This window comes from Spea bombifrons, chromosome 12 (genome assembly GCF_027358695.1).
Source record: "Spea bombifrons isolate aSpeBom1 chromosome 12, aSpeBom1.2.pri, whole genome shotgun sequence".
Taxonomy (NCBI): domain Eukaryota; kingdom Metazoa; phylum Chordata; class Amphibia; order Anura; family Pelobatidae; genus Spea; species Spea bombifrons.
Window position 1 is genome coordinate 26,495,290 of NC_071098.1, and position 20,359 is coordinate 26,515,648.

The following is a 20,359-nucleotide window of genomic DNA, read 5'->3' on the forward strand; positions in this document are numbered from 1 at the left end:
TTGGAAATCAATGGGTGAATTTGTTGGCAGATTTGCTTCCCATACATATTCAATCTGTGGCCGTTTTGTTTTCCAAAACAGTTTGTGTCCGTGTGTTTATTGGGTTGGGGGTTATGGTGTTGGAAATCCGGGCCGACAAATTTAACTCCTCAGTCAAGCTCATAGCTCCATACCAAGAACCAATTGGACCATCTAAATCTGCCCTGTTTTCATCACTTTCTACTACACTATTAACACATTTTACTACATGTTATTCTTTTGCTGTGCCTGCCCACTGGAAGTTTATTCCAGGTACCTACTACCTCTTGAGTGAAGTGAAATCTGTCGAAGGATGTGTAATTTCACTGTGACTCCTCTGTCCTGTCAGAGCGAGAGGGTCAAGGCTTAGTTATCTGCAGAACATTTTGCGTGTCAACGCCTGCCAGCTCTCAATAACACAGGAAGGGGGGAACTTTGTTCTAGTTCCCCTATTGTGGCTTTTCATGTTTTTCATCTTTAAGATCTTATGATGATGATTTGTCATCCGGGCTGAATGTCCTTCCTGAAAATGATTTAAATAAAGCAACATTGAGTGCGTTTACAGGCAAATAACAAAGCCGCCATATCATTTTTAAATTGCATTAATGGCGGTCTAGTTATTAAAATGCAGTAATGAGCAATTTGGTGGTGGTAGTAGCTTTTTTGGATGGAGCGGCATTTCCTGCTATGGAGCCGCACGCTATATACGGGCAGTTCTTACATCATGCCATGTTCTAGGAAAGAGATAGCGGATATAGAGATGATGTACACGCATATATGCACCACTTCTTCTGGGAAATTGTTCAATTTATCTACTACACTCTCAGTAAAGTAAAACCTCTATACATTCCCTATAAGAATCTGATTAACGTTTCTCTTCCTTTCAATTAAGCTTGCCTCCTGTACTCTGTTAAATACCTTTTGAAGTGTTTGAATGTTTCATTTGCTTCCCCTTTTCTCTTCCCTCCTCCATTGAGTTCCTTTTAGTCTTTCTTGATAATTTCTTGTAAACCGCTTACCATTTTTGTAGCTCTGGTCTATATTCGCAATATTCTAGGTGAGGTCTGACCAGAGATTGACCCCTAAGTCCCTCTCTTCTGTTGTCACTGAGAGAAGAACAGTCCCCAATGCTATATTCTGCTTTGGGAGTTTTTCATCCCAAGTGCATTATCTTACATTTATCAACATTAAACTGCAGCTGCAACACTCTCCGCCATACTTCTAATTTACTTATGTTATTTGCCATGTGACATTTTCCAGCTGAAAGGCCTCGACCCTTGTACTGCCCATGACCAGTCAAGTCAGTGTTACCCCCTCCTAAACATTTCCAAGAGCCCCCCAGAAATAAATGACAATAACACAAAAATACACGTGCATGTATTTACCAAATGACCCAACATTTCTTTATTGAAATAATACATAAACGTAAAACCTTTAAATGCAGTTTAAGCAACGCATACCATGAATACAACTAACCATCTTCCAGGACGCGGCCTATTAACCCGCTGTTGGCCACATATTGGGATAGAGGCAGACCTGTTAAAGCAGGCAATAAATGCAGGTAGTATGTTCCTTATCGCGATAAAATTCTCTAAATAATTGCTTGGCCTGTTGTTAAATTGAGTGATTTTATTAAAACGAGTGTGCATATTTAACTCAACTGCCTATAATAAGCAAGTAAAAAACGTTATTAAAAAAATATAAAATGAAATTATTCAAATTTACACACTTAAGCTTGCAAAGAAATATCAGCTATTTTCTTTTTGGTATTTTGAGTAGCAAAATGGCAGCTAGGCTTATGGCGTCGGGTCCGGGGCGTAGGCAGCCCCTCTTCCCCAAAAGGCAGCTTGCTCTACTGGAAGATAAGGGTTCCCATTTCATCGCTACTCAGAGGACCAGGTCTAAGAGATCTCTGATCTCCCCAACATTTCATGCTGAACCCAGAGCTCCGCTGACGGGTAATCATCACTTAATATTTTGCCACAAGGCCACCATGTTGGGGTAAATTCATCACTGGTGGCAACACAGAAGCACAGAGAATACCCTGCGCTCATTTTTTAGCTCCTTTGTGGACTTCAGCATAGATGCTGGTATCTGCTGGATGATTTTTTCCTAACGTGTTCTTTTTCAAGACATCTTTGTTCAATATGGCATAGGTAATCTCATCACTGTCAATATTATCATCCGAATTCTGCTTTTCCTAGAATTCGAAACAAAGGGTTAATCTCACTTTGGCATCATTGTTTCTATTACATGTTCTTATAGACCTTTTAGACTTTTCAAAGCAGCCTCCTAATAGATTGTAAGCTCATGAATGCAGGTCTCACTCCTCTTTCTGTACCTGTATGTCCCACCTCTGTTCCGGTTACTGTTAATTTTGTATATTTTTAATGTTAAAACCTCATTGTATTAACGCAACTGAATCAGCTGGAACAGCCAGGAAGGACAAAAGCTTTGATATTAAATATCACAAAACACAGACATAATACTGATCATTCCCCCCTTAAATAAATATTTAATAGTCAAGACTTATCTTAGTGTGGTTGGGTCTAGGGGGTAGGACAGCACTTAGTTTCTATGGGACTATAACCTATTATTAATTGTTTGTCATTATATTTAGCCATTATCTGTGACATTTACAATAAAATATTTAATGTAATTTATGCGCACATTTAGTCTGTAGAGAACACTGTGATACGCTCATATCCAGCAAACATTATAGGCCTCCTAGAAAAGAGGGGCATCAGGGGAGGAAAGAGGGGCATCAGGTGAGAAAAGAGGGGCACATGGATTTGGGTCCCTTAGAATCTTTAGTGATTACCTGGCCTAAAACACTTTGGGTCAGAATGACACTCAAGCCAATGTTGCCCAACATCCACTAGCATTAAAAGCCCATGAAGGCAAGAAAATGTGTGGGTTGCAGTGGTGGAAAATTAGTTTCTAGATGCCCCTTGGACTAAATAAGGGGGTCCATACTTATTTGGTGAATATGTTGGCTCAGTCTTGAAATCGGAAGACCCCGGGCAGCAGTCATTTCAGTTATCATATTGTATAAGTGCAAACCTGTCCATCTATGCTTGCGCTTTGAACACAGCTTTACTTACATCCAAATTTGTTCCTTTAATTGTTTCATTAATTGCACAATCTGTAACAGAAAGCAGAGCCTCGATGTAACACGCTTGGTCTCGAGCTTCGAAATTGCCAAAAGAGACACGTTTTTATAGAATGTCCCACACCAGTGATTTTTGGCTAATTGGATTCCGAGGAGAATGTTTGTTTTTTTGTTTTACTTTTGTAGGGGAACTTTACAGATGTACGGTCATCTTTACATTTTTTTTTTAAATAACATTATTCAATATTAAATATTACATTATTAAAAGAAACTTTAGCTTTCGTTGTATTTGTTTTAGGTTTCTGCCCTGATGTTATAGCCGGTTTCTTCATCCTAAATTTAACAACCAGAAAGTTAACAAAATAGAGGGTAAATAAGTTAATGGCGAGAATAACCGTGCATATGGAGATGTATACATCATTGTCGATATCTAAATGCCTACAGGAGGGTTCAGAAAAAATAGAAAAAGTTGCAAGAGTTTATGCCCTGTTCTGCTAAATGAAAATCTCCCTTTTTTGTTTTTTTACTATGCGATAAGGAGAGAATTGCATGATAAAATCATAGTTCATCCTATTGCCCAGTCTGTGTTGTGTCAAGTTCTGACTTCTGCTGATCTCCTAAATAGAGGAACTTGGTTTTTCTTGCTTAACGTGACATTAATGTTCGTTATGGATGAGCGTTTAGTGTAGAAGTTGACGCACGGAACCGGATGAGAATTATTGTAGAAGTTACTTACACGTTACTTCATTGGCGTTCACCGTTTGGTCATCTGGTGGTAGTCCACTGAAAAGGAAGGAGTTCTTAGTCTTGATATATAAAGTATTACCGTCCTGCCTGATTTGTTTTATAATGTTATAACAGTTTTGTTAATTATTTTTTTAAACATATGTGCTGAGCCAAAGTCCAAATTTGACTTGAAACACCAACAGGCATGGAAGTGAGTAGAAACAAGCAGATAGGTCTATCAGGATGGTCTGAGACCCCAAATATCTTAGGACCTTGGTCCCCAATTCTTAACTCGTTCCTCTCTATCCAAGCTTGACCCACTACCCTCCTTCCCAAACCAAGCAAATGAAATATAAAGAACCATCCTACCTGTCCATTTTCTTCTGAGATGGTCCTGTAGAGAAGGAAACATGACTTCACACAACCACACATGAAATTCTATCTGAATTATATATGCAGAAGCCAGGGCTGGAACCATGTTAGCATTTGCGTTGTTGGTAAGAGTAACGAATATATTAGCGCAGCATGTATTTGTCGTACTTACTATGTTTTTTAATGATGATGAAAGCCATGACGAGCATGCAGATTACAACTATCAGCGCAGTCAGTGACCCGGCAATAATAATCATGTGCACTGAAAAACCAAGTCATGGGTTAAGGAACGCAAGACATTCTGTGGGTCAAGTAATCATTGCTGTATTTTAAAATAATAAAAATAAAAAACAGGCAGTGGGATCTATCAAAATCACAACCAAACATCTGTGATTTGAAGACCAGATATATTAATATTTTCCTGAAGATATTTGAGTTTCTTAGCAAGAAATAATAGACAAGAATGAATATATTTTACCTGAATTATAAGGAGTTTCACTGTTCTTATCTGTGAAGATAGAAAAGATTATATGTATAAAGTATCTATCTATCTATCTATCTATCTATCTATCTATCTATCTATCTAATCTCCTTAGCTGAAGGCTATATTGGAAGAGGTTCCAGGGCTGAGATGAGGTGGAAACATAGGCTGAACAACCAAGGGTGCAGAAGTACTCATAGTCAAAACTTAGGAAGATCAACAACCAGATTGTCAAACCATGGGAGCACGAAGAAAGCGTCTCCCCTATACGCACGATAAAGAAGTGGCCTGGAAGCAGGAGGAGGAAGGTGCGTCTCACTAGAAGACACCAGTGCTGACCGCCTCTATGTGCAAATGTGATTCTTTGATCAGAAGTTAGCTCAGGTAGACTCGTTGCTGTGTACCTCTAAGATGATTTCCATTACACATATAGGTTAACTTGTGTTGGACAGCCATTAAGGAGGAACTCAACTCTATCAGACAATTACAACTAGTCTAACTAAAGTTTGTCATGGATTATGACCAGGTCATGATTGGAGACTATTATGGCATATATCAGAACATGCTTACATTTAGACCTCTCTTGAACAATCGACGACAAGCAGTACTCGTAATAATCTTACAGAATTATCTGGATTTTATTTTAATAATTCACACAAAGGGTTTTGTAAATTTTTTTTTTTACGTTTTTTGAACTATGAATATACCCAACCTTTATTTGGAAAAAAAATCCTAAAATTTTAATATACTATTTATTGAAAATAATGATATGTAATCTGCTTTTCTTTTGCCGTAACTTGTGGATACAATACTCGCCTGGTTGTGCAGGGTCACTCAGTGGTGATCGTATCTGATGCTTTGGTGAAACTTCAACAATATATGAGCATCTGATCTCTGAGAGATCCCGGACCGGTACAGAGAACGCGCAGCTGAATGAATTTGTATCAACATTATTTTCTTCGAGCCAAGCCATGTTGTTGTATAGAACACATTGTATAACCTGATATTTCTCAGGATTGTTGGGTGCAGAACATATAAATCTAGCTTTACTTCTGTCTTCAGGATCCGTGTCCCAGGATATTTCAGGCTTCTTGAGATCTGGAAGAGTTTGATGTACATGTTACACTGTAGTTACTGTACAGGGTCATAGCAAATTACAATAGGCACGGTAACACGTTCGAGTCATTATTTGAAATAATAGAATAGGTTGAACTGACACTCCTCTCATCATGGAGATGACCAGATAGTATCATTTCATCACATATTCATGATAAAAAAATTAAGTTACAAAATCCATTAAATTTACATCTTATTTAATCCTATTTAATTGAACTGTTGCAATTATTTTTGGTCACTGAATCAGGAGAAAAGGCTACACTGATGCTGACTATAATTTTACCGCATAAGTTGATAAATTCTCCTGTCCAGACAGTCTAATTTTTACTCCTGTGTTCGATTTTATGTATGTAATGTATATCTGTATTAACCCAGTGGACTCGTTTTTTATTGATGTGCATCTGTTTCATGTTAACACATCATTATCCATATGAGGTCACAACTGCATACCTGGGGACACCACCCCAGGTTTGACCCGGAGATTGCCAGGTGAAGCATCGCTTTCCGGGTCCAGACACGCCCCATGTTTTCTTTTGCCGTCAGCGGGAACGCCCCCAATGTCAGGGGGACCTCCCAGTGACATCAGGGGGACCTCCCAGTGACGTCAGGGGGCAGTCCTGGCCGCTCCCCACAAGGAAAAGGCTCCAGGTAGCCGGAGCCCAGAAGTTCCCAGGTATGCACATATGTTGTAACTACTAACAGGTATGACATTGCTTATTACATCACGTTAATATCACCACATTCATGTAATAAAAATATATACATTTTTTCATGAAATGTATCATCCATATCACAAACAGCATGAAAGTACTAATTGTACAGATAACATATGACATCATAGATGACATTATTTAGTTCTTTCTTAAAGAGGCATTCTGTATTTTTCAGGCACTAGTGCAGTAAACCGTATTAAATCATCTTTTTAATGAAATAGATAATAGCAAAGATACTCACCTTCAGCGGGTTGCACAGGGTCACTCAGTGGTGATCGTATCTGACGCTTCAATGAATCTGAAACCTGAACAACATATAAGCATCTGAGATCTGAGATATCCTGGACCGGTATAGAGAAGGAGCAGCTGCAGGAATTTGCTATAAATGTTTTATCTGTGAGAGGAGTTGTCAGGTTCTGATATAAGAAACATCGTAGAAGCTGATATTCTGCTGGAGGTTCAGGTATAAAACATGTAAATCTGTCTTTACTTCTGTCTTCAGGATCCGTGTCCCAGGATATTTCAGGCTTCTTGAGATCTGGAAGAGTTTGATATACATGTTACACTGTAGTTACTGTACAGGGTCATAGCAGCGCACCGTGATAAATTATCTGAAGTAATATGTCCATCTTTATGTGATGCTGAGAATAGTCCTGCAAACACTGCTTTTTATTATTATTATTATTATTATTATTATTATGATTGATTCTGTGATGTTTTATTGGAGACTGTATGGCTTTAGGGTGAGGCAGGACCTGTGTAGGCAGTGAAAATTAAATGAATAAAACTGATTGGGAACCCCGTGATATCAGCATGACCTCACTGGCATAAAAAATGCAGGAGAGATCGCGAAAGGGGTCCGGGGCCATAACTCACTGGGGAAAAAGAAAAAATAAATAATATAAAGCGTTTCTTTTTTGTTCTGAATAAAAAGGTGCCCCTTATCCCTTTTACTATAAGTAAAACAAGAATCATTACCCCCAAACCCCTTAAGTCAATAGTAATAAAGAATATGTAAAATGGGGTGATTTGTAAAGCATGGAACATTTAAAATCATGTATGTGACGTGTGACCGTCATCAGCAGATGTTGCTGAACATAGTTTGTGGCATTTACACTATAGAATCGAGGGCTGCATTGGGATGCGGGTCCCGGTAATCCTGCGCACTCCTGCAAGGCGGCCTTCGCGTTGCTCCCACACAGCGTCTCTTCTCTTTTTTTCGCCCAGGAACCCAGCGGAGTCCCGTGAAGTGATGTAAATTCGCTGGGTTCCTGGGGCGAAACAAGAGAAGAGACGCTGTGTGGGAGCAACGCGAAGGCAGCCTTGGGGGACTGCGAGGGAAATCTGCAGATGAGGTAAGGGGGTGGGCAGGATTGGACACACATGTTGCTGGAGCGGGTGGGATTGGACACACATGTTGCGGGAGCGGGCGGGATTGGACACACATGTTGCTGGAATGGGTGGGATTGGACACATATGTTGCGGGAGCGGGCGGGATTGGACACATATGTTGCGGGAGCGGGCGGGATTGGACACATATGTTGTGGGATTGGACACATGTTGCGGGAGCGGGTGGGATTGGACACATATGTTGCGGGAGCGGGTGGGATTGGACACATATGTTGCGGGAGCGGGTGGGATTGGACACATATGTTGCGGGAGCGGGCGGGATTGGACACATATGTTGCGGGAGCGGGTGGGATTGGACACATATGTTGCGGGAGCGGGTGGGATTGGACAGAAATTCAGCGCGAGTGGGATTTAAAAAACAGTCCCCCGCAGGTCTCTACTATAGAATAGAATTTAAGCAAAATTGCAAAACATTTTTGTGCCGTTTGCTTACAAAAATATTTGTCCAATTTGTTTTTAAATTTAAATAAATTATATATTTGCCCTCTGTTTTTTCCATCTGTTTAGTAACGGTATTTTTATGGCCAGAGTCTCTCATGCGGCTCTTATGATGGTGCATGGTATAGATTCTGATTTAATAAATCCATATACACCAGTGATAAAAGGCTTTGTGACCGGGACCGGCCGGCAAACCAAGTCCTGGCAGCGCCAGCGTTATTCCCAACCTATGCGTATGTAGCACCACATGTCTGAATGTGACATGGCGGCACCAGGATAACGGAAAGGGACAGGGCCGTACGCGGGGGGGAAATACAGTGAATGTATGATGTTAATAGTGTTATGAATGGGAATATATTATGTGTTTTATACCTTATGGAAATACAAGCTACTCACCGATAACCTGTATTTGGAGGGAATCACTGGGTGCAGACCACGGGGTTGGGTTGTAACGTGAATCATTATAAATACAATAATAATATCCACTGTTATTCTCATTGGCATTTATGATGGGAAAGTCTGCTCTGTTCCCTTCAGCATCTAAATACCGGATATTAGTGCCATGATACAGATGAAACCGCAGTTTGTTGATTGTAGCTTCGCACCGGATAGTTACGGTGTCCCCTCTGTTTATCACTCTGCCGGGAAAGGCTGTGATTGTCGGTGCCGGCGGCTGTCCTGATAATGGAGAAATGGAGAGATAACTGGGAGGTTTTTCAAACTGTTACTAAAACGTATAATTAATATGACGAGTATAGACCCCGCTCACCGAGAATGTGAAGTTTACTGAAATAAGGCAGTGCTTTCATTACGGAAAATGCTGTAAATGGCTGTAAATAGGTGAGAAGCTGTAAGAAGGTGATGGGTTTTCTGCAAGACCAATCTTTAACCTGTTTATATATATGTGTGTGTGTATATACTGTATTGGCCCGAATTTCGGCCGCACTTTTCCCCCCACTTTAGGTCTTTAAAGTGGGGGTGCGGCCTATAATCGGGGTTTAGCGCAGGGGACCTGGATCCTCCTCTCCGCCAGCCGTGGGCTTCTGCGCAATGCGCTTAGCCAACCTCCGCTACCGACACTTCCGCAGGGGCTTCTATGGTGGAGCACGGGTGTGACATAAACTTCCGGTGCTCCACCATAGAAGCCCCGGCAGAAGTGCCGGCAGCGGAGGTTGTCTAAGCGCATTGCACAGACTTCCAAAGGCCGGCCCCACTAGACACAAGGGAGTCTGGGGGTGCATTGGTAAGTCGGGGGGGCACTTCTAGGAAGCACAGTGGCATATCAGGGGGGCAGAGTGGTGCTTCTAGGGGGCATAGAGCATATCTGGGAGGCAGGTGGGTATATCTAGGGGGCAGGTGGGCATTTCTATGGCACATAAAGCATATCAGGGGTTATAGAGCATATTTGGGGCATAAAGCATATCAGGGGTTATAGAGCATATTAGGGGCAGCGTGGCATATCGGGTCATAAAGCAGATCAGCAGAGCAGAGTGGCATATCTGGGGGACAGAGGGGCATATCTATAAGTAAGGTGCATTATGAATTAAAGAGGCAACCTTAAAATGGCTATTGGTTTTCTGTTTGTATACAACATATGCTGACAAACCTTATAATAGATACCAAAAATGTTAAAATACATGGATGCGTGTTCATTAGATAAAATACTGGTTTACCATTCCACTAATAATAATTTATTCTTTAAAATAGCACCAAACTTTAAGGTGCTAAAAAAGTGCCCCTTATCCCTTTTACTATAAGTAAAAAAAAAAAGAATCATTACCCCCAAACCCCTTAAGTCAATAGTAATAAAGAATATGTAAAATGGGGTGATTTGTAAAGCATGGAACATTTAAAATCCTGTATGTGACGTGTGACCGTCATCAGCAGATGTTGCTGAACATAGTTTGTGGCATTAACACTATAGAATCGAGGGCTGCATTGGGATGCCGGTCCCGGTAATCCTGCGCACTCCTGCAAGGCTGCCTTCGCGTTGCTCCCACACAGCGTCTCTTCTCTTTTTTTTGCCCAGGAACCCAGCAGAGTCACGTGAAGTGATGTAAATCCACGTGACTCTGCCGGGTTTCCGGGGCGAAACAAGAGAAGAGACGCTGTGTGGGAGCAATGTGCGGCAAATCTGCAGATAAGGTAAGGGGGTGGGCAGGATTGACCACATATGTTGCGGGAGCGGGTGGGATTGGACACATATGTTGTGTGAGCGGGCGGGATTGGACACATATGTTGGGGGAGCGGGTGGGATTGGACACATATGTTGCGGGAGCGGGCGGGATTGGACACATGTTGGGGGAGCGGGTGGGATTGGACACATATGTTGCGGGAGCGGGCGGGATTGGACACATATGTTGCAGGAGCGGGCGGGATTGGACACATATGTTGCGGGAGCGGGCGGGATTGGACACATATGTTGCGGGAGCGGGCGGGATTGGACACATATGTTGCGGGAGCGGGCGGGATTGGACACATATGTTGCGGGAGCGGGCGGGATTGGACACATGTTGCGGGAGCGGGTGGGACTGGACACATATGTTGCGGGAGCGGGTGGGATTGGACAGAAATTCAGCAGGAGCGGGATTAAAAAAAAAAAACTGTCCCCCACAGGGCTCTACAATAGAATAAAATTTAAGCAAAATTGCAAAACATTTTTGGGCCATTTGCTTACAAAAATATTTGTCCAATTTGTTTTTAAATTTAAATAAATAATATATTTGCCCTCTGTTTTTTCCATCTGTGTAGTAATGGTATTTTTATGGCCAGAGTCTCTCACGCGGCTCTTATGACGACGCACGGTATAGATTCTGATTTAATGAATCCATATGCACCAGCGATAAAAGGCTTTGTGATCGGGACCGGCCGGCAAACCCAGTCCTGGCAGCGCCAGCGTTATTCCCAACCTATGCGTATGTAGCACCACATGTCTGAATGTGACATGGCGGCACCAGGATAACGGAAAGGGACAGTGCCGTACGCGGGGGGAAATACAGTGAATGTATGATGTTAATAGTGTTATGAATGGGAATATATTATGTGTTATATACCTTATGGAAATACCAGCTACTCACCGATAACCTGTATTTGGAGGGAATCACTGGGTGCAGACCACAGGGTTGGATGATTCCGTAATTCAATATAGTAACAATAATATTCTCCACTGTGATTCTCATTGGCATTTATGATGGGGAAGTCTGCTGTGTTCCCTTCAACATCCAACTGCCGGATATTATAAAAGCCACGATGCAGATGAAACCGCAGTTTGTAGAATATAGCTTCGCACCGGATAGTTACGTTCTCCCCTCTGTTTATCACTCTGCTGGGAGAGGCTCTGATTGTCGGTGGCGGTGGCTGTCCTGACAACGGAGAAACGGAGAGATAACTGGGAGGTTTTTCAAACTGTTACTAAAACGTATAATTAATATGACGAGTATAGACCACGCTCACCGAGAATGTGAAGTTTAATCTGTGTTAATCTGATTAACGTGTCACATTATGTAGTATATAATATACGGTGAAATTCTGTATGATTTGTCCCTGAGAAATATTTTGGGAAATATTAACAAAGCTTAATTCTGGCATAAATGTATAAAACATTACAGGAAATCCTGCTGCTTTGATCGCTCCATTGGTTTCTATGGCAATAATAATTTTTGCATAATAAATACTTAAATACTTCATAGAGCTGCTGAACAAAGTTTTATACTTCCAGCTTTATCTTTTTTGTTATTCCATTATTACCAATTTATTGTAAATACAAATCTTCATTATTTCCGACTGTGTCTTATTACAGAAATGAGAGCGTTAGACACTCACCTGATGTGATATAAAATCCCGTCAGCAGCCAATCTGCAGGTTATAAGAAACATACAATACATGAATATATATATATATATACCGTATTTGCTTCGTTATAAGATGACCCTGATTAAAAGACGACCCCTCAAAATTTGAATATTTAGGGAAAAAAAAGAAAAAGACTACCCTATAGGAAAAAAGTTTAACTAGTAAATATTAATTCACATGTAAACTATTTTTTCATATTTAATAAAAACTTTGATTAAGAAAAATGCATTTCATGTTTTCTTCCCTTTTATTTGCCAACCTGTCCCTCAGTTATGCACATCTGCCCCCAGGTTACCAGATATGCCTAAGGAGGCAGAGTGGCATATAGAGGGGTAATATGCCACTCTGCCTCCCTGGTATGCCACTCTGCCCTGTGGTATGCCTTATACCCCCTGATATGCCACTCAGCCCAGACTTACCAATGCATCCCCAGACTTGTCCCCTGTGCTTCAGACACCCTGGAGTCAAGTGGAGGTAGCCGGTGAACGTCTGCACGATGCGCATAGAGGACCTCTTCTGCTCTTCTGCACTTCCGCCAGGGCTTCTATGACTGAGCACCGGAAGGTCATGTCACGCTGGTGCTCCATCATAGAAGCCCCTGCGGATCCAGGTCCCCTGCATCGAGGGGATCCTCTCTGGCTGACTGAGTCCCGGCGGAAGTGTTGGGCAGCAGCAGAGGTTGTCTGCGTTGCGCAGACATTCACCGGCTGCCAGAGAGGAGAATCCAGGTCCCCTGCAGGGGATCTGGATCTTAGTCTTATAGCTTGACCTCTGAGGTCGGATTATAAGACAACCTTGAATAGGACGGGTATTTTTTATGTTTTATATTCAAGCAAATACTGTAATATTTAAATAATTTTCAACAATAAATACTATCTTCATCTACTATTCATGTGCATTACTGGTGGCTATTGAGGTAACCAGTAATTCCCAAAATAAAACGCCTGTCTGGGGAAGTTGCAGAAATGATTCTAAGGGATGCAGAACAAGATGAAAGTGTATTATCCCTCCCTTCTGGTCACATCCCTTCTATCCTACGTTTAATGGCTTTTTTAATTCTATACATTGCTTCCTGTAACTGTGTTTTGGAGAGGACTCTATAGTGCACATTTATCATCGGATTATTGAGCCACTTGGCTTGATTTGCTTTCCAGCTCTACCTTGGAGATACCTGCATGTCAACAAAAACATATAAATACCTCTTTGCATGTGTTACCTTTTCCTTATTACTAGGGCTGCAACAACGAATCAATAAAATCGATAATAATCGATAATTAAAATCATTGCCAATGATGTGTACAGACAACTTCCGCCGGGGCTTCTATGGTGGAGTGCCGGAAGGTCATGTCACGGTGGTGCTCCATCATAGATGCCCAGGCGGGTTGTCTGTGCGCAACATTCACCGGCTGCCAGAAAGGTGGATCCCCCGCAGCGCTGCAAAGGACCCGGATCTCCCTCTCTGGCAGCCAGCGGGCATCTGTGATGCGCGCAGACAACCTCCGCTACTGCCGGGAATTACGCTGGGGCTTCTATGATGGAGCACTGGCTTCCGGTGCTCAGTCATAGAATGTCCAGCGAAAGTGCCGGCCAGCAGAAGAGGTTGTCTGTGCAGCTACCCCTACTAATTAAAAAAATAATTGGCCAACTAATCGATTATGAAAATAATCGTTAGTTGCAGCCTTACTTATTGCATGGTTTCAACCTCCATGTTTTCATTTTTATGTAGTTCTTTATGGCAAAGAATATCAAGTACACCTTTAGACCTTTTAAGACATTAAGACTACTTTGATTTTTTTTTTAGTTGTTGTCCCCTGGAGTTATAGTTTCCATGAACCCCAATATTTACAAATTGTGATACTTACGTGTACAGATTTTATGAAAAGCTCTATATTAGACTGTGAATGTGCGAACCGTCAAACCCAGTAATGAAACCGATGAAGAGAAGATATCAGGGCGTTTTCACTAAACTAGGAGTTTGCAGGGGCATTTTACATTTCAGATCTTCCTTCACTATGCATTGTGATGGACCATGTGAAACGGATGCTGGATCCCCATTTTCGGAAGATTATTAGGGCTGTCATGGGGTTAAACTGTAATATTTTTGTATTTTCACCCCTTGACTCGCTCTCATAGTCTACGTTTTTAAGACTTCTCTAATCCCTTCGCCTCTGTTGTGTATACTGTATGTTTGCTGAATTGGTCTGGCGGCGATGTTGTCTGCATAGTCCCTTGTCATTGTGTTATGTGTTAATTATGTTAATCCTTTCCTGTTTCTTGTGTTTGTTAATTTCCCCTCACCTGGTAAACTAATGATATAAACGATGCCCTTTATCCCTGGAGGAGAACCTTTACTCAGAGAACCGGAGCGGCTACCCATTTTGTAGCCGGCTTTCACAACGATGGCCAGGGGCGATCCGGTAGACTCCTTGGTTCCCATTACACCAACCCAGTGAGCTTTATTTACAGGGACGGGTGAGTTTGTCAGCACAATATGCAGTTACGTTAGTGAGACAGGTCTACATTAACCCTCTGTTAGTCAGTGCCAGCTCTCCTCTTACAGGCGCTTACCGAGGTTACTCTTTCACGGTGAGGTTGGCAAGTTAAGCAACTTTATTTCTAAGAACCCAACGAACATTTTGCTCATATGTTATTGAATAATAAGACGAATATTATGCTGCAAACAGCGTACAAGCTACAAAGTATAATATATACTCACAGAAAAAGAAAGGGACGGAATGCCAAGACATGGTAATACGCCGAGGATGTTCTTCAAGTTCTTAAAAATGTGTGAACTGATGTATCGTAGAGATTTCACTTCCTCATCTGATGCTCTTCTTTTAACCCCATAAGGACAAAGTTGTTTTTAAACTTGAGGAAGGAGTTGTTTTCAGTATGTTCTCAATAAGGTTTATTTATTAAAGCTGTGTTTTCAGATAAGTTAGAGGTTACCTCCGCGTATGTTTGTAGACTGAAGTCGCGTGCTACAAACTACAAAGCTGTTTGCATATTCATTACCATAGGCATTGTCTAAAGAGCCGGGCTGCTGTCCTAAACAGGTAATGCCCCGATTTTCTTGCATTTATTTTTCCACATCAATACATATAAAACATAATTAATGTAAAATAAAATAAAACAGTTATTTACAGATTGCTGTAAGTTCCTTCACCCATCCATATGAAGCGTTGGCCTGCCCATCGCACAAACCATGTTTCACTGTGACACAGACACTGTACATGTGTGTTTCATCCAAACAGACACCCAAAATATGATATGGACTTCAAACCTGTGCATGAATTCCCAGATGGCCGACCAAATCGAGTTCATCATACTAATGTCTTCTTTCGGTCTAAAACGACTGCACTCGCTATGTACATATTATCTCATTTGTTCAAGCTTTCTCTCCATCATCCACCACGCCTTCAGCTCCTTAGGGTCAAACAATCTTAAAAAAAACAATTAAAACAATTAAAAGATAAATATCAAAGGCCACTGTGAATACTGTCATCCATATAATATACATGTTTGGCAAAAATGATAGTGTGCGTAATATGTAGAATAGTTCATATGTTATAATTATTAAGTGCCACCTAGTGGTTTGCTCAGTTTGTTCTACACTCTACACGTACGTCTCCCATATATTTCATTTGCATTTTGTTGCCTTTTTAATGATATAGATGCTTGGCCTCCATATACATAAAATCCAAGATGCATGTTTCAGTCTTTTATTTTGAGACTTTCATCAGGACATTTTATATGACATTACAATATATTTTTGGGTATATGGGTGGCCAGGCTAGAGTGACCACAATCACCAGTGTTTCTGACACACACACAGTTTTCACTGACCAGAACACTGATCGCACCTCTATGCAGTATGTGAGAGATAACGGATTTCCTTCCGTGTTTATACAGAACATATTTTAAACTTCTCAAATTATAAAAAAAAAAAAGTATTTTGCATATGAGCAGGGGAGGGCTGGGGGAGAAGGTAAAGCCATGTGACCACATCGGCCCCTTGTCGTCCACTGATACGCACTGGCACACTTATTCACACATACTTACACAAACATACACACTCATGCTTACACATACTTACTCTAATACACCCTTACACATACTCACTCCCACAAACTGTTTTTCTTTCGAGCCGCTTGCACCATATGGTAGAAACAAAAAGATGAGATCTCATTGTTTTTATCATATCATCTAATTTCCTATATATGAAAAAACTATGATAAAAAAACACTTTTTCCCACTTTTATTTGAAAAATATTTTACTTCTCCAAAAAGCTAATGAAAAAACCTGCTAAATAGATACTATTTGTAGTTTAGAAATACCCAATATTTTTATGTTTTTTTGCTTTTTCCTGCAAGTTATTGGGCAATACGTACGCATAGCGTTTTGCTATTTCAATTCTATTTTGGCCAATACGGTTCACCCCATCAAACCATATCTTTTTGAAAACTAGACACCTCAAGGTATTTCAAATGCTGGTATTTTAACCCTTTCCATGCACTAATTCTACTAAGCACCCTTTGTCAAACTTTGTGGTAGTCATTTATTTTGTGCTGAGGCTCACCAAGTCTCACACAGAAGAATCTCACCCTGTAAAATGTGCCACATAAAGTAGTTACAGTGAAATGAACGGATCCCTGGCTTGCTCTGCTCTTATATAGGCTCTCTTCATTACTAGTCTGCTATTTGTTTTCTTTGAAAGATGCAGCACAGCCATTGAACAAACTCTCAGCATGATGTGACAGGAGTGAGCTGGAAGATCCGCTCACGCCGTGTCCCTCCTGTAGGCAAAATGGCGGCCGGGGCCACGGAACAAATGAACGAAGATTTTCAAATGGCGCACGCTCAATTTTCGTTTCTATCATGCAATGTGGCATTCCTTCGGATTAATGGCCAAAACGGTTACATTCAGAAGGAAACTACATCAGACCCCCCCTTGATTTTTGGCTATCTCTACCTCTCAGTCATTTATATGCACAGAGTCCCTTCCCAGTTTTCCGTATCAAAAAACAGGGCATAAAGACCCCAAACATGCCAAACGAATGAATCAATCAATGACAATTTCTGAAATTTTGGAATTAGTTTTCATTTGTTTCATTGGGGATCATCCTCGTTATCAGAGATTTATATAACTGCATGAAATAAGGTTCGTACTAATGCTGGTTTTACATTTAGATTTCCTTATGTCATTTTGCATTATGGACGACAAACTCCAGTCAGCGTCCCTTGCAGGAAGGGCTTAGCTGTCTCTGCGTAGATCGCAATTAAATCATTGTCAGCCACTCTCAATTACCTGTTATACAGGGTCAACCAAACTCTTATTAAAGGTGACGGTCGCAGAGACTGGCCTTTCCTAATACACAGTAATATCAAGAGGCTGAGTTTTAGCCACTTTTGGGAACTTTCCCATTAGTGAATAAGAACCTGCTGAAATCAGTTGATATATTTTTAATTGGAATATGTTGATTAACTCACATTTAGTTAGCACAGATATGTATAGTAAATGTAATATAACTCAGCCATAAATAGGAGTGGCAAATGATTTAGTCTGATTTGGGAAAACATTTAGGAACTGTTCCAGAATGTGGTCCAGTGACTTTTCCTTAGACATACGTGTTCTCCTTCTACTCCTCATGCATGGTCCCTTTCTCCATCCTAGCTTTTTTTCTAGCCTTTCTTCTTCCACTCCACGATTAGTCTTTAACCCATTCCTTTCTCTCTTCTTCTTCACCCCTTCCTTTGAATCTTCCTACTTCTTTCTACTCCCTCTAACTCCCAAACGCTGCCCCCGACAGTTTACCAGCATCCTCCAGTGACAAATTCTCAGCCTAACCCTCAAATTCTCAGCCATTATTCTCAATCCTTACATTGCTCTTATGTAAACCTATACTGGGTTTCATATTGCGTTATCCATATTATCAGTCATTAAAACTGAAGGTTAAATATGGTTTCTAACTTAATATTTACTTATTATTAATTAGAAGTATTTATAAATGTAAAGAAACAAATTTACTCAGTTTAGCTGTTTTTGATTTTTATTATATAAAACACACAAGGAGTTATTTAATGTTAAAATAGCAAGAACGATATGCAGCCAAATTAGTATTTCACCTCTTTACCAAGCGAACCTGAAACTAAATCCAGATGCTATTTTTATTTTTGTTTTGTTGCTTGAGGACCACACTGTGACCTTCAGCCGTGAAAGAAAGTGATACTGATCCAAGATGACTTTCCTATACTTGCTATAGGACCTCACCGATGGATATTGTTTCCAAAAGTTGACCTGCATTTGTGTTTTACACCTGGAAAGGCAAAAGAAAAATTACAAGCGGGAAAGATGGAAGGAATCGGTTTGAATTTTTTTTTTTTTTGGACTTTATTTTTTCAAAATTTGATAAAAGGAAAACATAAATAACAGATATGCAAAAATAAATCACATATAACAGTATACAAATAAAAAAACAAACATTAAAACTTAGTAATATAATTTATAAGTAATCCTATTACAAAAAAAAAATCATATAAACAAAGCAACACAAAATTACAAAATCATTTGGGAGTCGCCATACTGGGGGATGTTCTGATGTCCGCGGGTCACGGACTAAACTGCCAAGCATAGAGAGCCAGAATACGGGACAAGTAATTACTCTATATATAGTATACTTCACTCGACTAAGTCATTGTAGATCATTGAGTACCGTTGTTTCAAAGCCCGGTCTGCAATTAATTTGTGTTTGCCTTCCAAAAGATTTATTTCCATTTGTAACGGATAATTTATTTGCGCTTTTAATTTCTCCCAAGGAGGGACTTCTTGATTTTTCCAATTTTGCGCTAATAGCATTTTTGCAGCCATTAATATGTGAAGGGCTAAATAAGGAATCGGTTTGATTTTAGCAAATGTACAATTCTTTTTAATTTGTAACTGTTTTATGGAAGCTTTCAAGTTGTTAGATCATGTCATCAGGGATTAATAAATGGAAGGGACCTAACAACTTGGTCTTGAAAGCTTGCAACTAAACTCTGTTAGCCAATAAATGGCATCATTTGAACTACACGTTTCTTCTGTTTTTCAATGGCTAGCATGGTACAAACCTTTTTAACTGTTTTTATATGATTCCGTATGATGAAACAGAGCATAAGGACAATTATTCCAGAGAGAAGCAGACGGATGATGTTTCCAGTGGTGTAATCACGTCCTGCAATAAAATGAAGGTTGACCTCTCATAATCCATTAATTTGAACAAAGGCATAATCCTATAGAATTACACCGTTGATGCTATAGTCCTAGTAGTCAGCAGACATCAGGAGACGCTTCTATGTTGGACCAAGTAAACAACGCAGGAAATTTGGTTTTCTTTGATTGGAAATATTCTGTTGGTTATCCTACCAAAACTATCTTTAATAACCTGTTAATGAAATAGATAATAGCAAAGATACTCACCTTTAGCGGGTTGCACAGGGTCACTCGGTGGTGATCGTATCTGATGCTTCAATGAACCTGAAACCTGAACAACATATAAGCATCTGAGATCTGAGATATCCCGGACCGGTATAGAGAAGGAGCAGCTGGAGGAATTTGTGTCAAAATTCTTTTCTTTGAGCCAAGCCATGTTTTTGTATAGAACACATCGTATAAAATGATATTTCTCAGGAGGGTTGGGTGCAGAACATTTAACTCTAGCTTTACTTCTGTCTTCGGGATCCGTGTCCCAGAATATTTCAGGCTTCTTGAGATCTGGAAGAGTTTGATGTACATGTTACACTGTAGTTACTGTACAGGGTCATAGAAACTTACAATAGGCACGGTAACACGTTCGAGTCATTATTTGAAATAATAGCATAGGTTGAACTGACGCTCCTCTCATCATGGAGATGACCAGATCGTATCATTTCATCACATATTCATGATAAAAAATAAATTCACAAAATCCATTAAATTTACATCTTGTTTAATTGAACTGTTGCAATTAATTTTGGTAAGTGAATCAGGAGAAAAGGCTACACTGATGCCGACTATAATTTTACCGTATAAATTGATAAATTCTCCTGTCCAGACAGTCTAATTTTTACTCCTGTGTTCGATTTTATTTTATGTATATAATGTA

At 40.3% G+C, this 20,359-nt stretch overlaps 1 protein-coding gene and 1 long non-coding RNA gene across 2 annotated transcripts; both read right to left on the bottom strand.

Moving 5' to 3' along the window:
- Positions 1–3,118: 3,118 nt before the first annotated feature.
- On the bottom strand, positions 3,119–4,502 carry LOC128470135 (uncharacterized). Its single transcript, XR_008346014.1, has 4 exons — positions 4,401–4,502; positions 4,226–4,250; positions 3,867–3,913; positions 3,119–3,163 (listed from the first exon to the last, which is right to left on the bottom strand). It is a non-coding gene; the product is annotated as an uncharacterized LOC128470135 (long non-coding RNA).
- A 230-nt stretch (positions 4,503–4,732) lies between these two features.
- VSTM1 (V-set and transmembrane domain containing 1) lies at positions 4,733–19,864 on the bottom strand. Its single transcript, XM_053451509.1, has 7 exons — positions 19,696–19,864; positions 14,537–14,692; positions 12,209–12,241; positions 8,783–9,064; positions 6,780–7,076; positions 5,501–5,807; positions 4,733–4,736 (listed from the first exon to the last, which is right to left on the bottom strand). The coding sequence occupies exons 1-7, from the start codon at positions 19,862–19,864 to the stop codon at positions 4,733–4,735; spliced, it is 1,248 nt and encodes a 415-aa protein (XP_053307484.1).
- Between the last annotated feature and the right edge of the window lie 495 nt (positions 19,865–20,359).